General features: G+C 39.8%; 1 protein-coding gene across 1 annotated transcript; it reads right to left on the bottom strand.

The window, feature by feature from the left end:
• Positions 1-698: 698 nt before the first annotated feature.
• ci-zf(zz)-8 (hect domain and RLD 2) lies at positions 699-16,146 on the bottom strand. Its single transcript, XM_026839993.1, has 28 exons — positions 15,932-16,146; positions 15,273-15,413; positions 14,963-15,055; positions 14,466-14,669; positions 13,842-14,091; positions 13,261-13,442; positions 12,829-13,029; positions 12,401-12,529; positions 11,755-11,973; positions 11,257-11,377; positions 10,722-10,840; positions 10,206-10,355; positions 9,665-9,863; positions 9,193-9,392; positions 8,336-8,466; positions 7,558-7,831; positions 7,070-7,201; positions 6,398-6,635; positions 5,887-5,981; positions 5,310-5,463; positions 4,762-4,872; positions 4,262-4,349; positions 3,716-3,945; positions 3,139-3,282; positions 2,696-2,784; positions 1,995-2,144; positions 1,705-1,826; positions 699-1,056 (listed from the first exon to the last, which is right to left on the bottom strand). Exons 1-28 carry the CDS (start codon positions 15,998-16,000, stop codon positions 723-725), a joined length of 4,569 nt encoding a protein of 1,522 aa, XP_026695794.1. The 5' UTR covers positions 16,001-16,146; the 3' UTR covers positions 699-722.
• Between the last annotated feature and the right edge of the window lie 6 nt (positions 16,147-16,152).

The raw sequence follows: 16,152 nt of genomic DNA, 5'->3' as shown, positions 1-16,152 counted from the left end.
CGCCATAATAGGGATTTGTGACTAATGTTATACGTAACAAGACGAACAAATATTTCAACTCGTGTTACGGAATATAAAACACAGACAATCTTAAAGCACTATTAAATTCCCGGTAATTTTTATTACAAAGAAAATTCGTTGCAGGTAGAAACGTGTGAGTTTTAAACTGTAGTTGGTAATCGCCGATTAGTTTTATAGTTTTATTAAAGTAGCAATCCTAGTAGAGTATTCCTTGCTTAAACTAGCGTCTGTTATTAATTTCAATGTTGACCGAACAAAGTTTGTCGCGCGTAGTATAAATGACACTATGCCGTATTTATTAGAAAAGCTCAGTAGCAAAACTTTAATTTTACGGCTAAATGTTTAGTCCTGTAACACTTATGCGTGTGTTACACGTGAAAATCGTCGCGGAAAACAGACTTTGATCCGGAAAAGACGAAACATGATTGACACATTTTTAATTAAATTTCTACGCTACGAAGGAACGCCGGAGAAACCATAAGGCTTATATCCAAAAGCCTCGTACATGGTGAAAGCGGCACACGAACGCGGGGCTAGATAGAGATGCAAAATTTGACGTCAGAACACACGCGCCGGGAAAACTGCCGGAAAAATATAAATGCAAACCGGTATCGGCCGGATTTTTATTTTTTACATGCCTGCATATGTCATTAAAATTTTGCCAATAACCAGCAATATCAACCTCTTGTTTAAATATAACTTTAACCCAAACAAAACCACCATCTTACCTGTGTAATATGGACATGCTGTATAGATTCAATTAGAGTAGGAATAGCAACCGACTCGTTGCTACCAATACCAAGTCTTCCCCCAGCACCATAGCCTGTTGCAAACACCTTTCCTTCACCAGTCACAGTGAACAAGGTTTGTTCCCCACCCACTAACTGTATGGGTTTTAATGCAGCGAGGGAGGGGCAGGGGATCGGGATCTTCACCTTAGCCCCCTCTGGACCCCCAAGTTGCCCCCTATGGTTATGCCCCCACCCAAATATGGACCCACTGCCAACCCAGGATAACGTCCAATCATCGGGTCGTCTGGTTGAAACAACAGCCATTGTTAAACAAATATAATCAAGTATATGTAAAGAATATCAATATTTTAAGCAAAACATTATCCCAACATTGTATATACACATTTTATTCTATATGAGTGAGGTCCTACAGTAAGGCATGTCATGGGACCTGGGATTTAAGCCAGAGTTGACCCATTACCCCCAACATTGTATATGTACGTTCTATATGAGTGAGGTCTTACAGTGAGGCACTCCATGGGACCTGGGATTTAGACCAGAGTTGACCCATTACCCCCAACATTGTATATGTACGTTCTATATGAGTGAGGTCTTACAGTGAGGCACTCCATGGGACCTGGGATTTAGGCCAGAGTTGGCCCATTACCCCAACATTGTATATGCTCACGTTCTATATGAGTGAGGTCTTACAGTGAGGCACGTCATGGGACCTGGGATTTAGACCAGAGTTGGTCCATTACCCCAACAACATGAAATATATCGATATAAAGAACTCTAGAGGTTTTTAACAGATGAATTTCTAGTTTAGTGAGTGGTAAAAGTTAATGATTTTTTACTAAATATAAATCACTCACTAATTTATGTTAAATTGGAAAAAAAAACAAATTTAAAAAAAAAAAGTAAAATTTTTACTAAATATATTGATATTTACTTGTTAATCCAAGTAACCAGTTGTTCATCTATCTGGTGTGTAAAGTATGTGTTATCCTCATACTGGTTCATGCTTGTGTCTTCATCTTCACCACACACTTCCTCTATCTTCAACCTCACTAGCTGTGAATATAAGCTGGGTGAATACTGGAGTGGCAACCATGGATAAGTCACTCAAGTTCCCACCCACGAGGATATAAATGACCAAACCAATTAAAAGTATGTCTGCTTATCCACACACTGCAATAACATGTGAGTGGCAACCATGGATATATCATACAGAACACCAACCTCAATGAACTGGTACGGGAAAGGCTTATGTTTAAGCAGAGCATCCATTGTTCTCGATACAAGGCAATATTGGTTGAAACTTGTCATTTGTGTTTCCTTCTTCGCGATAAATTCATCAATTTTAAGTTCGCAGCATAAAGAAGATAATTCCTGTTGTTTAAAAGCAACTTATTTGTTACCAGGAATAAACTTAAATTTGCATTCACATAAACCCTGCAATAAAATACACAAATAAAATGGTCTATTACACTCAGTGCTTTGTGACTGGTACCCAAAGATACAAGCTTGGTGTTTCTGTTTAGAGACACTTGTGGGCATATAGATGGTCACTTGACAGTGCCATGATATACCATTATATGCATATAGTACTGTGGGGGAAGATGGGACACCTTCAGCTAATAATATCTCTCAAAATCTTGATTGTGTTTTAAACAATTGACAACGGTTTATTGGAGTTGTGTGAATAAGGTTTTATATTTCTTTAATATTCTTTGTTTATTACCAAATGAGATGAGAAAATAAAACGAAAAGGCGTCCCATCTTCCCCCACCCTACTATACTATACCACATATCATAACACATAGAATATTACATATTTTTACCACCGCAAAAACACCCAATCAATGACATTCTACTTTCAACCCATAAGTGATTCCAGTTTAACAACAACATAAGTAAGTAAGTAATATAAAGTAACCCACTGTGAAGAAAGGACTGTACAGAAGATGTTTCCCCGTTCTCACTAATGGTCCCTCATATTCGTACTGCAGTTGCAACATTTGTGACAACACTGGTTGGGAATAAGGGGGGTAAATATTAACGTAGAGTGTTCCATGTAAAGATTTTAAGTTGGATATAAAAGGGGGCATGAGTTTGGATCATAACCAAAGAAAATTGGATTACATGTTTGGCACTGATACCAATTGACAGTACATGTCCTTGGGCAAGACACTTAACATCACTAACCTAATGGTCGATAATGTATCCTGGGTGTTAGGGTAATAGGACAACTGTAGCCCAAACCTTAGATCCCATGGTGTGCCTCACTGTAGGACCCCACCCATATAAAATAGAATGTGCATATACAATGTTGGGGTAATTAGGTTGAATCCCAGGTCCCATATATTTTAAAACACCAACCCACCTTTCTTGAGAGGTTCATTATCAGTCACATGATGCGTTCCGGTTGAACTACTTTCCTCAAATAATGTTTGTAGCTTCATGGTTGATCGACGATACATGGCCATCCATTTGATTTGCTTCAACAACCAGATACGTTGGTCAGATCCTATGCATGGCACATGTTACTAATTGTAGCATATAATCTAGGGTGATATTGCAAATACACAAAAAATAATGACCCATAAAGTTACATACATGGTAACACGTAAGCGGGCATGAGGTGTATGAAACAGAACACGCGTGTTATAACGACTGTCATTGCCCCTCCATGCGAGAATAAATAAGTTACATACGTGGTAACTTGTAAGCGGACATGAGGTGTATGGAACAGAACACGCGTGTTATAACGACTGTCATTGCCCCTCCATGCGAGAATAAATAAGTTACATACGTGGTAACTTGTAAGCGGGCACGAGGTGTATGAAACAGAACACTCATGTTATAACGACTGTCGTTGCCCCGCCATGCGATAGTTAAATGAAATTTCTCCATGTATAACAACCATATAGATAGTTACACACAAACACACCAATATTTACCAAAGCAATTATAATTAAGACAAGCAGTGAAAGCCTCCACGACTTTCTCCACAGATTTGAAACAAACGGAACGATCGGAATCCTTCTCGGCAGCCTGGTATATTTCAAACAAGTGCGTCACGAATGGAAAAGATGGGTTGTTTAACAATCGTCGATCGCTCATGGATGTGTCGTCACTTGTTGCCCCACTAAGGGGCGCTATGGGGTACACAGTGAACTTCCAACCCCACCTAGTGGAAAGGACATTGTTAGTATTCTGTTTTATATAACTATCACATATGGGTGTTGGCATTGCCCGAGATTTTGGATCCGACCTGGTGCAAAAACAATGGTTTGTTTACCTAATAACAAGGGGGAATGTTAGGTCCACGAACAAGTACCTAGCAATATAGAACAATGATTTATAGACTGTTAACCTAATTATTTATGGGTAAGGTCTTAATAAATCACATGCAAGAGGATTTGGGATTTAGACCAGAGTGGCCTACACTTACTAATTACCAAGCATTTATTTTGATCCAATTAAATAAATAGCTGAGAACTTACCCATTGACCGAGCCATCACTTTTGAATTTCCATCTAAATTCATTGGTTGGGAGTTTGATTGATTGCGACCAATCAGACCAGTCCCTTCCTAAAACAAGAGTTCTGATTGGATGATTTGAAATTTGAAAATTAATTTTAAAGCATAAATAATTAAAATAACACCCTGTACATTAAACATGGGGTGGAATTTACACCCAACACCCTCTACTTTAAACATGGGGTGGAATTTACACCCAACACCTTGTACATTAAACATGGGGGGAATTTACACTCAACACCCTGTACTTTAAACATGGGGTGGAATTCAAACCCAACACCCTGTACTTTAAACATGGGGTGGAACTTACACCCAACACCCTGTACTTTAAACATGGGGTGGAATTCACACCCAACACCCTGTACTTTAAACATGGGGTGGAATTCACACCCAACACCCTGTACTTTAAACATGGGGTGGAATTCACACCCGACACCCTGTACTTTAAACATTTGTAGAATACCTGATAACACGGCGAATGTTTTAGCTCCAGTAACATCAGTGAAAGTGAGCGTGTCATGTCTACGTTCGGTGGAACATTGCCGATCAAATACAACTCGTAAGGAATGCGCACCTGCGGTATAATGGGGGGATAATAACTGGTAATATATGAATGAACAAATCTAAATAAATGTGCTTATATAATTCCAATCTATATGGGTAAGGTCCTTGGGAAACTGGGATTTAGGCCACATCTGGCTTATTACCCAAACACACTGCTTATAAATAAATAAATACGAATTAATAAGCAAATGTGTTTAAATCTGAATGAACAAATGTAAAAAATATGATGGTTGAGGCCATTGAAAAGACCAAGACTTGGCCGGATTTGGCCCCCAACCACTTATATATACGCATGAATATGCTACACATGATTCAACTTACCCTCAACCTTATATTTCCAATAATTTTGGGTTAACAACCAGTGTAATACAAATCTCTTCCACTACCATTATAACATCAACCCTGTATCTTAACTTTGTATTTTAATAACAATGTAATAACACAAACCTTGTATCTTAACTTTGCCTTCTGTTTCCTCATCATCAGGGTAGGGATGGTTGCTTTCTTTAACTAACGGCTTCATATCGGCCGACAACGATTCAACACTGTTCGTTACTTGCTCTAACTCCGATATAGATCTCTCTAATAGTAATGATCCCATCTGTTAATATTGTAAGAGATTTTTAAAGGCACACTTGAAATGTGTTTTTACAGCCTATCACCCGAACAACCAGGGTGTAATAGGACATTCAATAATATAGATTCTATTCTATAAGGGTGAGGTCTTCAGTGAGGCACACCTGAGACCTGGGATGTAGGTTTATTACCCCAACACCCAGGGTGCTACCATCTAGACCCCACTGAGGCAGTTTATAGAAACTCAATAATACAGATTTTATTCTATAAGGGTGAGGTCTTCAGTGAGGCACACCTGAGACCTGGGATGTAGGTTTATTACCCCAACACCCAGGGTGCTACCATCTAGACCTATAGAAAGTTATTCTATTCTATAAGGGGGAGGTCCTACAGCACAAGAAACCAGAGATGTAGATTTGTAACAAATACAACACATATCCCAACCAACCTTTGCCTTTGACTTGACAATAGAAGTAAGAATACCCGATATTGACTTGACATCCTTGAATGGCATTCGGCCAGATACAGATAGTTTCAATAAATCTGTGTGAATATAAAACCATGTTTAATACGAAGAATTACAATATGAATGTTAATGCTAGTGTTTCTCAACCTTTCATAGTTAGTCCAATACCCCAACACCAAGAGTGCCCCAACCCATTAGTGACCACTGGATTATAACTGTATTCCTGTGACTTTACCGTCGTTGGTTGTTAAAAACACGAATGGGAGATACAGGTTGCAGATGCTAATGGTATTTATCTTACCCAAAATATATACACAATACAATGCTGAGAAGTTACAGGAACTTTACAAGTGTTAACCTAAAATAAATGCATAACATCCCAGCCAAGTTTATAATATTAATAATCTAAAATAAAATCCGAATATAAACAATTGCCCCCAGCAAGTTTATAACTATGCTAATCTCAAATCTTAATACAAACAAGCATCCTCACCAAGCAACCCCTCCATGCTATCCTCCCCAAAATCGGAGTAAACTCTCTCATCTTCCTCTTTTATCCTCCCTCCCTCCATCTTCTCCCCCGCATCCACACTAAGATCCTTCTTAGGAGTGGGAGGAGCAATCTCCTCGGGAGTGGTGATAGTTTCGGCAACCAAGGATGAAATCTCGGATGCAGAGTGGACGCTCATTGATGCTCGAATGGAGGATGAACAACAAGGTTCTGACGCAATCTGTTGATGGATAATACGTTAACATGGCTGAAACATCTGTTGATGGATAATATGATTGAAGTTTTTATGGTGCGTCGATAATGTGGGCATAGACACCAAACCTAAGATGGCAGGCGGGGCAGGTTTACAAGGTTGTGTGTTTGACTATCACTGTTAATGACTTTGATTGGTAAAGTCTTAATATTGTAAACTGTGCCTTAATACAGGCATTCCCAAACTTGTTTCTGTAACTTTTAGGTTCATATTACGAGTGAGGCTTTTAGGACATTGCTGGATTACTAAGATCTTTTCCGCTTAGCTAAAGGTGATTGTAAATTCAATTTCATATGAGTGAGGTCTTATGGTGTCAGTAGGCTTGTAGGCTACAGTTATCCCATTACCCCAACACCCATACAAAGTTAATTGAGATACAAGTTTAAGTATCAACCACCCACCTCACTATGTGCGTTCCCATCTTTCACTTGAACTTCTTGATTACTCTCCAATGGTGGGCAGAACACCAAGGATGGAGATAATGACGTGGAAGGTGTGAGGGCATAAGCTAGCAGGGACCTTGCTAAGTATATCTGTTGGTGGGATGAGGTTAAATGTATTGAGTTAAATGGGGATATGGCTAAATTATATTGGATGTTTTCTCTGTCTTTATCTATCACAAACTGAAAGCAAAGATTCCAGTATAACATGTTGAGTATATAAAATTACACAATGTTTTTGAAATGGCACATACTTTATTCTATATATATGGGGTTTTATAACAAGGCATGCCAAGGGACCTGGGATTAGACCCGAGTTGCCCAATACCCAAACATTGTATATGGAGGAGATCCTACAATGAGGCAATGGTAAGCCATTTCAGGTTCATTGGCACACCAGGAGACTGCTATATATTCCAGAGTTTCCCATCACCCCACAACACATTTACCTGCATAGCATTCATGAGATGCTGTAATGCTTGGTTTCCAGTGTTCCCAGTTAAAACTGGAAGCAGAATTTGCACCAAGCTTCCTCTTGTTGATAATTGTTTCGATCGAATATGTGGAACACGTGATTTATCATCATATGAGGTGGTGTGTTGGTGATGCTTCTTCTGCTTCATGGACTTCTTGATGTAACTTGAACCAAGTTTGTCGATGTTTTCATGAAACTGAATCGCTTCGAAGGTTTGAGCTTCGTGGCTTGTATCGGCAAATGCAATGCTAGGATAATGGTTATTTTATGAATGTACCTAAAGGTATGTTCTTTTCTTTGTGGATAAGGCTGAGATTTGGGCTGTTTGTATCAGCAAATACAATGCTAGGATGATGCATTAATGTAAAATGGGTATTTTTATACTATGTGGGTAAGGTCGACAGAGTGGCATGTCTGAAATTTATGCCAGAGTTATCCCATTAACCAAACGCCGTGGGTGCTATGACCACTAAGTTGGAGCATTGCCTGTTAAGTGTCTTGCCCAGGGACACATATACGTAACACCATCAGTATAGAGCATCGAACCTGGTATCCTTTAGATACGAATTACCACGTACCTAACTTAGACTGTATATTTTTGTAAGGCTGATAATTCAGAAAACCCATTAGTGACCACTGGGTTGGATCAATTGCCGTTAATGTACCATGCTACAAACAGCATACAACCTACATACCTGTACACAGTTGATGTATAACATCATATGTCACAAATACACCACCAACCAACTTACCTATGACTTGAACCACATGCCAGTTTAGTAATCTTCACTCCTTCCAACCCTTGTACCTTCATTGGTTTCCTATTTACTGTGGTTCCCCCATTACCTTGCTGTCCATGGTCGTTGTCTCCCCATGCAAATACCTGGGGTTATATAGGAGTTAGATTCCTGTATGGCGGGTTTAAGATATAATGAGTAAAATATTAACATGTCTGCTTATCCACACACTGCAATAGCTTCAGCAACTCGACTGTGGGCATGGGAGTGGCAACCATGGATAAGTCACTCAAGTTCCCACCCACGAAGATAAAAATGACCAAACCAACCAAAAGTCATGTCTGCTTATCCACACACTGCAATAGCTTCAGCAACTTGACTGTGGGCATGGGAGTGGCAACCATGGATAAGTCACTCAAGTTCCCACCCACGAAGATAAAAATGACCAAACCAACCAAAAGTCATGTCTGCTTATCCACACACTGCAATAGCTTCAGCAACTTGACTGTGGGCATGGGAGTGGCAACCATGGATAAGTCACTCAAGTTCCCACCCACGAAGATAAAAATGACCAAACCAACCAAAAGTCATGTCTGCTTATCCACACACTGCAATAGCTTCAGCAACTTGACTGTGGGCATGGGAGTGGCAACCATGGATAAGTCACTCAAGTTCCCACCCACGAAGATAAAAATGACCAAACCAACCAAAAGTCATGTCTGCTTATCCACACACTGCAATAGCTTCAGCAACTCGACTGTGGGCATTGGAGTGGCAATCATGGATAAGTCACAAGTTCCCACCCACAAAATCAAACCAACTAAAACAAAAGATAGACCAAAATCACCGACAAACAAGCCACAGCAACCCACCTGCCCGCCCTCAGTAACAGCGAGGCAATGCAGCGCCCCAACAGCGACATCAACCACTTTATGTTCACGTAATCCCTCCACCACTTGTGGGCGCCGTACATGCTGGTCAGATCCGTGGCCGAGTCGAAAATAATCCCCTTTACCCCAAGTCCATACCAGCCCACATCTTGATAATGCAAGGGAGAATTGAGCCCCACATTCTGTATATAGGGGGTTTATATTAAAAACTGCGACAAGACACTAAGAAGTCTATTATTTAGTAAAGTACAGACAGTCATTATTCAGCTAAAACTATTGATAGCAATATTTCTATTTAAAACCCAGCTTTTTTCATTGTAGGTTTCTTTCTAAGGATACATACTACTACAATTACACACGCAGTGTTAGTACATATAGGCAAGGATTTTTAAATATTCCACCAAACCTGGTAGCAGCAGCAGCACAATATATAAGCATGTTAAGAACACCTCACCTATTTTAACAACATCTTGCCCACTGAGTCTCTCCACAGGTTTGGGCACACAACAACCATCACTACCCCCTCTACCTAGCTTGCCAAAGTCACCATCACCCCATGAATAAACCAACCCATCCTGTGTTAAACACAATGTTTGTGCATCTCTGCTGCCACATGCGACTTGAACCACTTGTTGGCCACTCAAGGCTTGAACCTGAGGAAACAAACTTGATGAAGTGACAAACTGGTTATAACAGTAACTGTATGGTGTGCAGTAGTCAGCCAATTATGGATTAAGTCCTGGGCTACCTTGCAGTAGGCCCATACCCATATATAGAATAACCATAAATTAGTGACATACTTGAAGTGCATATGCAAACACCACAGTTTGGACCTATTGATTATAAACCAGTACTTCTAAACTACCTTTTCCGTAGCCCACAATCTGTTTATAAACCAAACAAGGCCAAGACAGAGAATCGCTTGCTTTCCCGATAAATACTTTATGTTCGCTGTGTTGGCACAAGTATCTAACCATACATATCATACTACATACCGGTTTAGGTTTGAGCAGAGTATGATTATTCCCATGTCCCAATCTCCCATACATCCCATGCCCCCATGTATACAAGGTACCGGATGAACCAATAGCAGCGCTGTGTGAACTGCCGCATGATATATCGCGTATGCACTTCTCAGGGAAGGTCTGGAACGTATAATGACTTAGTAACTGTTTTTTAGGTAGTATATATATATAGGTCATTATTCAATGAGTATAGGCGCCAAACCTGGGGTGGCAGAGTGGGCAGGCCTACCCTGAAATTTCTGCACTGCATTATTCAGTAAACATTACAACCAATAAGTTAGATTTGTTTCATGGAACGTGTGTCCAACTATCCCTGCTTCCCATGCATTATAACAAGTTGCGCACGTGCACATTAACCGACACATATTATTAGTTCCATTGTATGTCAGTAATACGAAAAAAGCCAAAAAGTCCTGTTTTAAGCAAAACACCCATTAAGTATCACCCAGTTAACACCAAGTTAAGTTGTTAAGTTGCCCAACCCACCTCAATCTTCCGAGGTGTAAGAGCATCCGCTCTACTTCCATGACCGAGTTTTCCTTCCTCCCCATCTCCCCATGAATATACATGGCCATCGTACGTTAGCGCCATCGCGTGACGACCACCTTAGATTATAGAAATATTATACAACCATAGATAATATCAATATATTATATGATAGAGAAGGTCAGATTAATTGAAACAACAAACCAAATAATCACTCACAAAGTAACATACATGGTAACTTGTAAGCTGGCACGAGGTGTATGAACACCCATGTTATAATGACTGTCATATTCTGGCCACACGAGGATAAAGTAAGTTACATTTATTCATTACATTTAGTTGTTAAAACACAAGAGGTAATTATTGTCATTACTTAATCACAACAATTTTAAAAGTAATAATACGGGTGTTTTGTTTCATACACAAGTATGGTACTTTGTAAAACCCATTAATAACCACCCAAGATCACATACACGCACAATGGTAGCGATATAAACATGTTACAACATGTATCTAAACATAAACCACTTTTCACCTGAATGCACGGCCAGCTTCTTGATGGGTTGTGGAAATAATACTTGAGTGAGTCTTGAAACGCTCCCAGTGACCGGCCCCAACCCTAATCTTCCACTTGTGGATTCCCCGCATGCGTATACCTGGGTGGGGAAAGGAGGTTTAAGTGTGGTGATCAATACTCCAAACTTGACCGTAAGGAGTCAAAGTTACAAGCCAAATGTGGCGTGCTGTTTTATCTAGTATTATTAACAAGCTTTGTATAATTGTTTAGTATTAGAAAAATAAAGCATTGTTTAGTTTTGATAATAATGTCACCAAAGTTTTGTTGTTAATACATGCAACAAGTATGACCCGAACTAAAACAGCATTTTTAAACTTTTTGGGTTCAAACACAAAAGTGTGCCGCCATTTAATTTCGTCAACTTAGTTTTAAAAAAGCTCTAAAATTTTCTTTTCACATTTCATTACTCCTGGTAGCAAAAGTGTAGACACATCAACATCAACATTAAATACCCACCTTCCCACCCATAGTGACAGCAAACAAACTTTTTGACCCCCCAATAACTTGAGTAACTTTCAATCTCTGCAGATCTTTTGATGCAACTGGTGTCTTATGTTTGGAACCTTTCAAACCTCCTAGTTGATCCTTATCGTTAAGCCCCCACACAAATACTTTAGCAGCGCAATCTTTTTTGCTGGAACTTTTGCGGGACTTTCGTTTGCTTCGAGGTTTGACCTGCAGGGATGAACAGGTTAGTCCAGTGCTGTGATACACTGGTTAGAAAACCTGCAATATAATCTGTAGATAACAGGTTTCAATGCGCGGCTACCACTGTGGGCCGTCTGTGTCCTTGTGGTGTATGCCCTGACATGTGGTGCAACCAGTATGTTTGTAATGTTGGGCAAGAAACTTAACAATAATTTTTTTCCAGTGGTTATACCCACAAAGTTACATATGTGGTAACTTGTAAGCAGGCACGAAGTGTATGAAACAGAACACCCGTGTTATAAGGACTGCCATTGCCCCGCCATGCAAGGATAAATAAGTTACATATGTGGTAACCCATAAACGGGCATGAGGTGTATGAAACAGAATATGGGGGTAAATAAGTTATTCCCCCTTTGCATTAGTATCCATATAAATATTGAAATATGCAACCCACCCCATCCAGTACATTATTATCATCCTCAGTTTCCGAAGCAAGATAAGAGTGAGCGGAGTTGGAAGCAGATAAAGGACGGGGTACGACCACTGCTTCCATGGCCCGGGTTTGAACTCGCAACCCTCTGATCTGAAACCAATGTTCAAGTTATATACAACGCACTGACTGAAGGTATATACGCCGTGGTTAATAGACTAAATATGATGTACATGAGAGCAATACTGTAGGACCTCACCCATGAATAGAGCAGGTAAACTGGTAGCTAAAGTGAATAAATATATTTAATATATGGATGTAAACACCAAGGTACAACTTCCAAGTTTAGAATATAATAGCTCAATTCCATATATACCTGTACCAGTGTACTACTATATATAATGATGGTAATATAGAAGTAAAACACAAAGGTACAAGGTTCAAGTCCTTACCCTGCAGTTGATGCCTGACTTGTAACATTTATGGATGAAGATTTGAATATAAGGATGATGAAGAAGGGAGTCGGATAACAGGAGGATGTTCTTGGATGTTGGGCGCACGTTGATCATCTTTAACTCGTGTAGATCGTGAAGAGCGGATCCTCCGGACACCGAGATGATGGACGGAAGATAATGGTCGTCTAGGGGATCAACCTGGGGGGAGGGGGGGTTAGAAGATGGGGGAAACCCCATGATTGGCCACTGTTGCAGCTGCTGTCAAGTGTCTGGCCTACATAAGGTTTAAGATGAACCCAAAGTCTTTGAAGGACCTTACCCATATATAAGTGAAATATACTTCTTAAGGGAAATTGTCAATACTTATATAGTGGTAATATATTGCCCAAGACTACAATATAATGGCTATATATTTCCACTACAACTCACCTCCAAGCTTAGTAGTTGTACAAGTCTGTTAGGTTGCATAGAAACCGTTATATGGTGCTGACCACTTGCGTCCGATGATTGCCAATATGTCTCGTTGTTTCCGTCCACTAGGTGGAACCAGTCACACTTGGATGATGAGACCTCTATGTCCGATATCGACTTACGGAAGTCATTGTCAAACACTGAATCAGGTTTGTGATGTCATAATGGGTATTGTGATAGAAGATGTTTAGTTTTAATACAAACTTTATGATATATATAAATATAAATGACACGATTGTCTTTATTTTCACACACTAAACCTCTGACATCAGATAGTTTTAACCAAAATTAAAAGTAAAGACAATTGTGTCATATATGTAGGCTGTGATGTTTGTATTAAAACAAACAGAATGCGGTGTGGCTATCAGATAAAGTTTCATAAAAAATCTGCTTCACTGGTATTTTTGTGACTAAGTTGACAAGTTTGATGAACATCGGTTTATTAGTTTGAGCGCAATTAAACATATTATAAAGTTACATCCAATGTTTTTACACCATAGGTGTTAATTTATATAATAAACAGAACATATCATGCTCACCCGTACTGGGTTCTAGTGAATGCACTTGTTCAGATGCCACTTCTGCATTGAATGTGCGCGGTCGTCGGCGTTGTCGTGCCACTGGTGCAACACGTGATGGCCCAACATGGACACGAGGTGCACCAGGCTCAGATATAAGGTTGAAGGTATGGCGCGGTGTGGCGTGGGGACACGTAAGGAAACAACTGCCACACATGTTAAAGTCAGGGCAGACACCACACTTGTATAAAGGGCCAACTATGGGCGACACCTGGGAAAACAACTCAATGTTAGCTGGAAAGTTTGTAACCAATATTATGAATTTGTCACAAAAAATTAAACGGGCAGATGATGTAAATTTGTCATAATTTGTAAAATTTAGTCAAGTTGAATATTTAATTACAATGATTTGATGATTACACCTAATATATATTACGATGGGGGAAGATGGGAGACCTATTTGTTCTATTTTCTCGTCTCATTTGGTAGTAAATGAAGAAAACTCAAAGAGCTATAAAACTGTATCTTCACGACTTCCATAGACCGTTGTTAATTGTTTAAAACACAATCAGAATATTTGGATATTTTGTGCTAAAGGTGTCCCATCTTCCCCCACCCCACTATATATAATTAACCCCAGTATACCTGGCAACTATTACAGGGGATATTATCGTGAGCCACCGGCAGTAACTCCATCTCCGACAAAAGTCCCGTCCAATGGGGTTGTTGGGGGAAGTCAACCGTAACGTCCTTCCCATTGGCCGAGAAGTGTGTTACCGTGCCAACGCTGTCGTGCTTCACCGACCCCCATTTATAACGAGGGATCGTGATTGATCGCTTTACTTGCACCTGTGATGTCATAGTTATGATGTCACAGTTGTAATGTCATTTCATAGTTGTGATGTCATAGCTATGATGTCATTTCATAGCATAGTTATGATCTGATGTCACAGTTAGTGATATGAAGTGATTGGACACCTCTGGCAAACAGATATTTGATTGTTTACAAATATTTCTGTGCTGTTGTCGCTACCAGGCATTTAATTAATTTTTTCTAATATAGAACACCCGTGTTATAACAACTGCCAATACCCCACCATGCGAGAATAAATAAGTTACATTCATGATGCAACATCACCAACCTTGTCTCCAACTTTAATGGTCCTCGTTTGGCTTGTAGAAGGTAACGCACCATCTGATGGGCTCGCTATCAGTTCAACATGGATGTAACGGACCTGTATTATGTAAAGTTTAACATATAGTTTAATAAAGTTTAAACAACAATCTGCTATTATTTATAAATTATGTACTTCATACACTATATTACTAAGACATCCAATATGTTTGGTTCAATCTATATTAATAAAAGGTAAATAATGTGATTACTTTTCACATTTGCAGAAACTTCTGCCCTTACTCCACAAAAGTACAAGAAACCTCCAACAATCTTACCCAATATGTTCCCCCTTTATTAATCCATGATGCTTGTACATTAAGGTCTTGTATTCCATCTTTATCCAACCTTAATACTTGCCCAATATCACCTTCCTCCACCTCCTCGTATGTACGACAACAACATACCATCATCCCTATCTGGAATGTATGTGGTATATGATGCCGTGGTGTTATGAGGAAGCCATGGTGTTTGGTGCCACGGTGCCATGAGGCCGTTTATTCTATTTTATATGGGTGAGGTCATACAGTAAGGCACGCCATGGGACCCAGGATTTAGGCCAGAGTTAGTCCATTACCCAACATTTTATATGCACATTCTATTCTATATGGGTGAGGTCCTACAGTGAGGCATGACATGGAACCTGGGATTTAGACCAGAGTTGGCCCATTACCCCAACATTGTATATGCACATTCTATTCTATATGGGTGAGGTCCTACAGTGAAGCATGACATGGAACCTGGGATTTAGGCCAGAGTTGGCTCATTACCCCAACATTGTATATGCATATTCTATTCTATATGGGTGAGGTCCTACAGTGAGATCCTACAGTTGGTTTATGACAGAGCTGGCTTGTATAACTTTGTTGGCTATCTTTTCCACAAACTTTCAGGCGAACTGAAGGTTACAGTAAATAAGTACACGATGAATACTCACAGTGATATTATCCCTCACATAGCGTGCATAATCATCATTATCGTTGAAATCATGTGGTTTCTTATACATAGTGACTTGTGGTTCACCATCTATAGTATGGGGTGGTGGACAACTAGCAAGGCTGAGTGATTCATCCGATCCACTGGAACCATCGAAGCCTGAAGGACCTTCAGTGAAGGATTCGGTGTCCGATGAAAGTGAGGATGAACACAAGGATGCTG

The sequence above is a fragment of the Ciona intestinalis genome, unplaced genomic scaffold (genome assembly GCF_000224145.3).
Source record: "Ciona intestinalis unplaced genomic scaffold, KH HT001092.1, whole genome shotgun sequence".
In the NCBI taxonomy this organism is placed as follows: domain Eukaryota; kingdom Metazoa; phylum Chordata; class Ascidiacea; order Phlebobranchia; family Cionidae; genus Ciona; species Ciona intestinalis.
The sequence above is the reverse complement of the archived record's forward strand: the minus strand, read 5'-3'. Positions and strand labels throughout refer to the sequence as shown.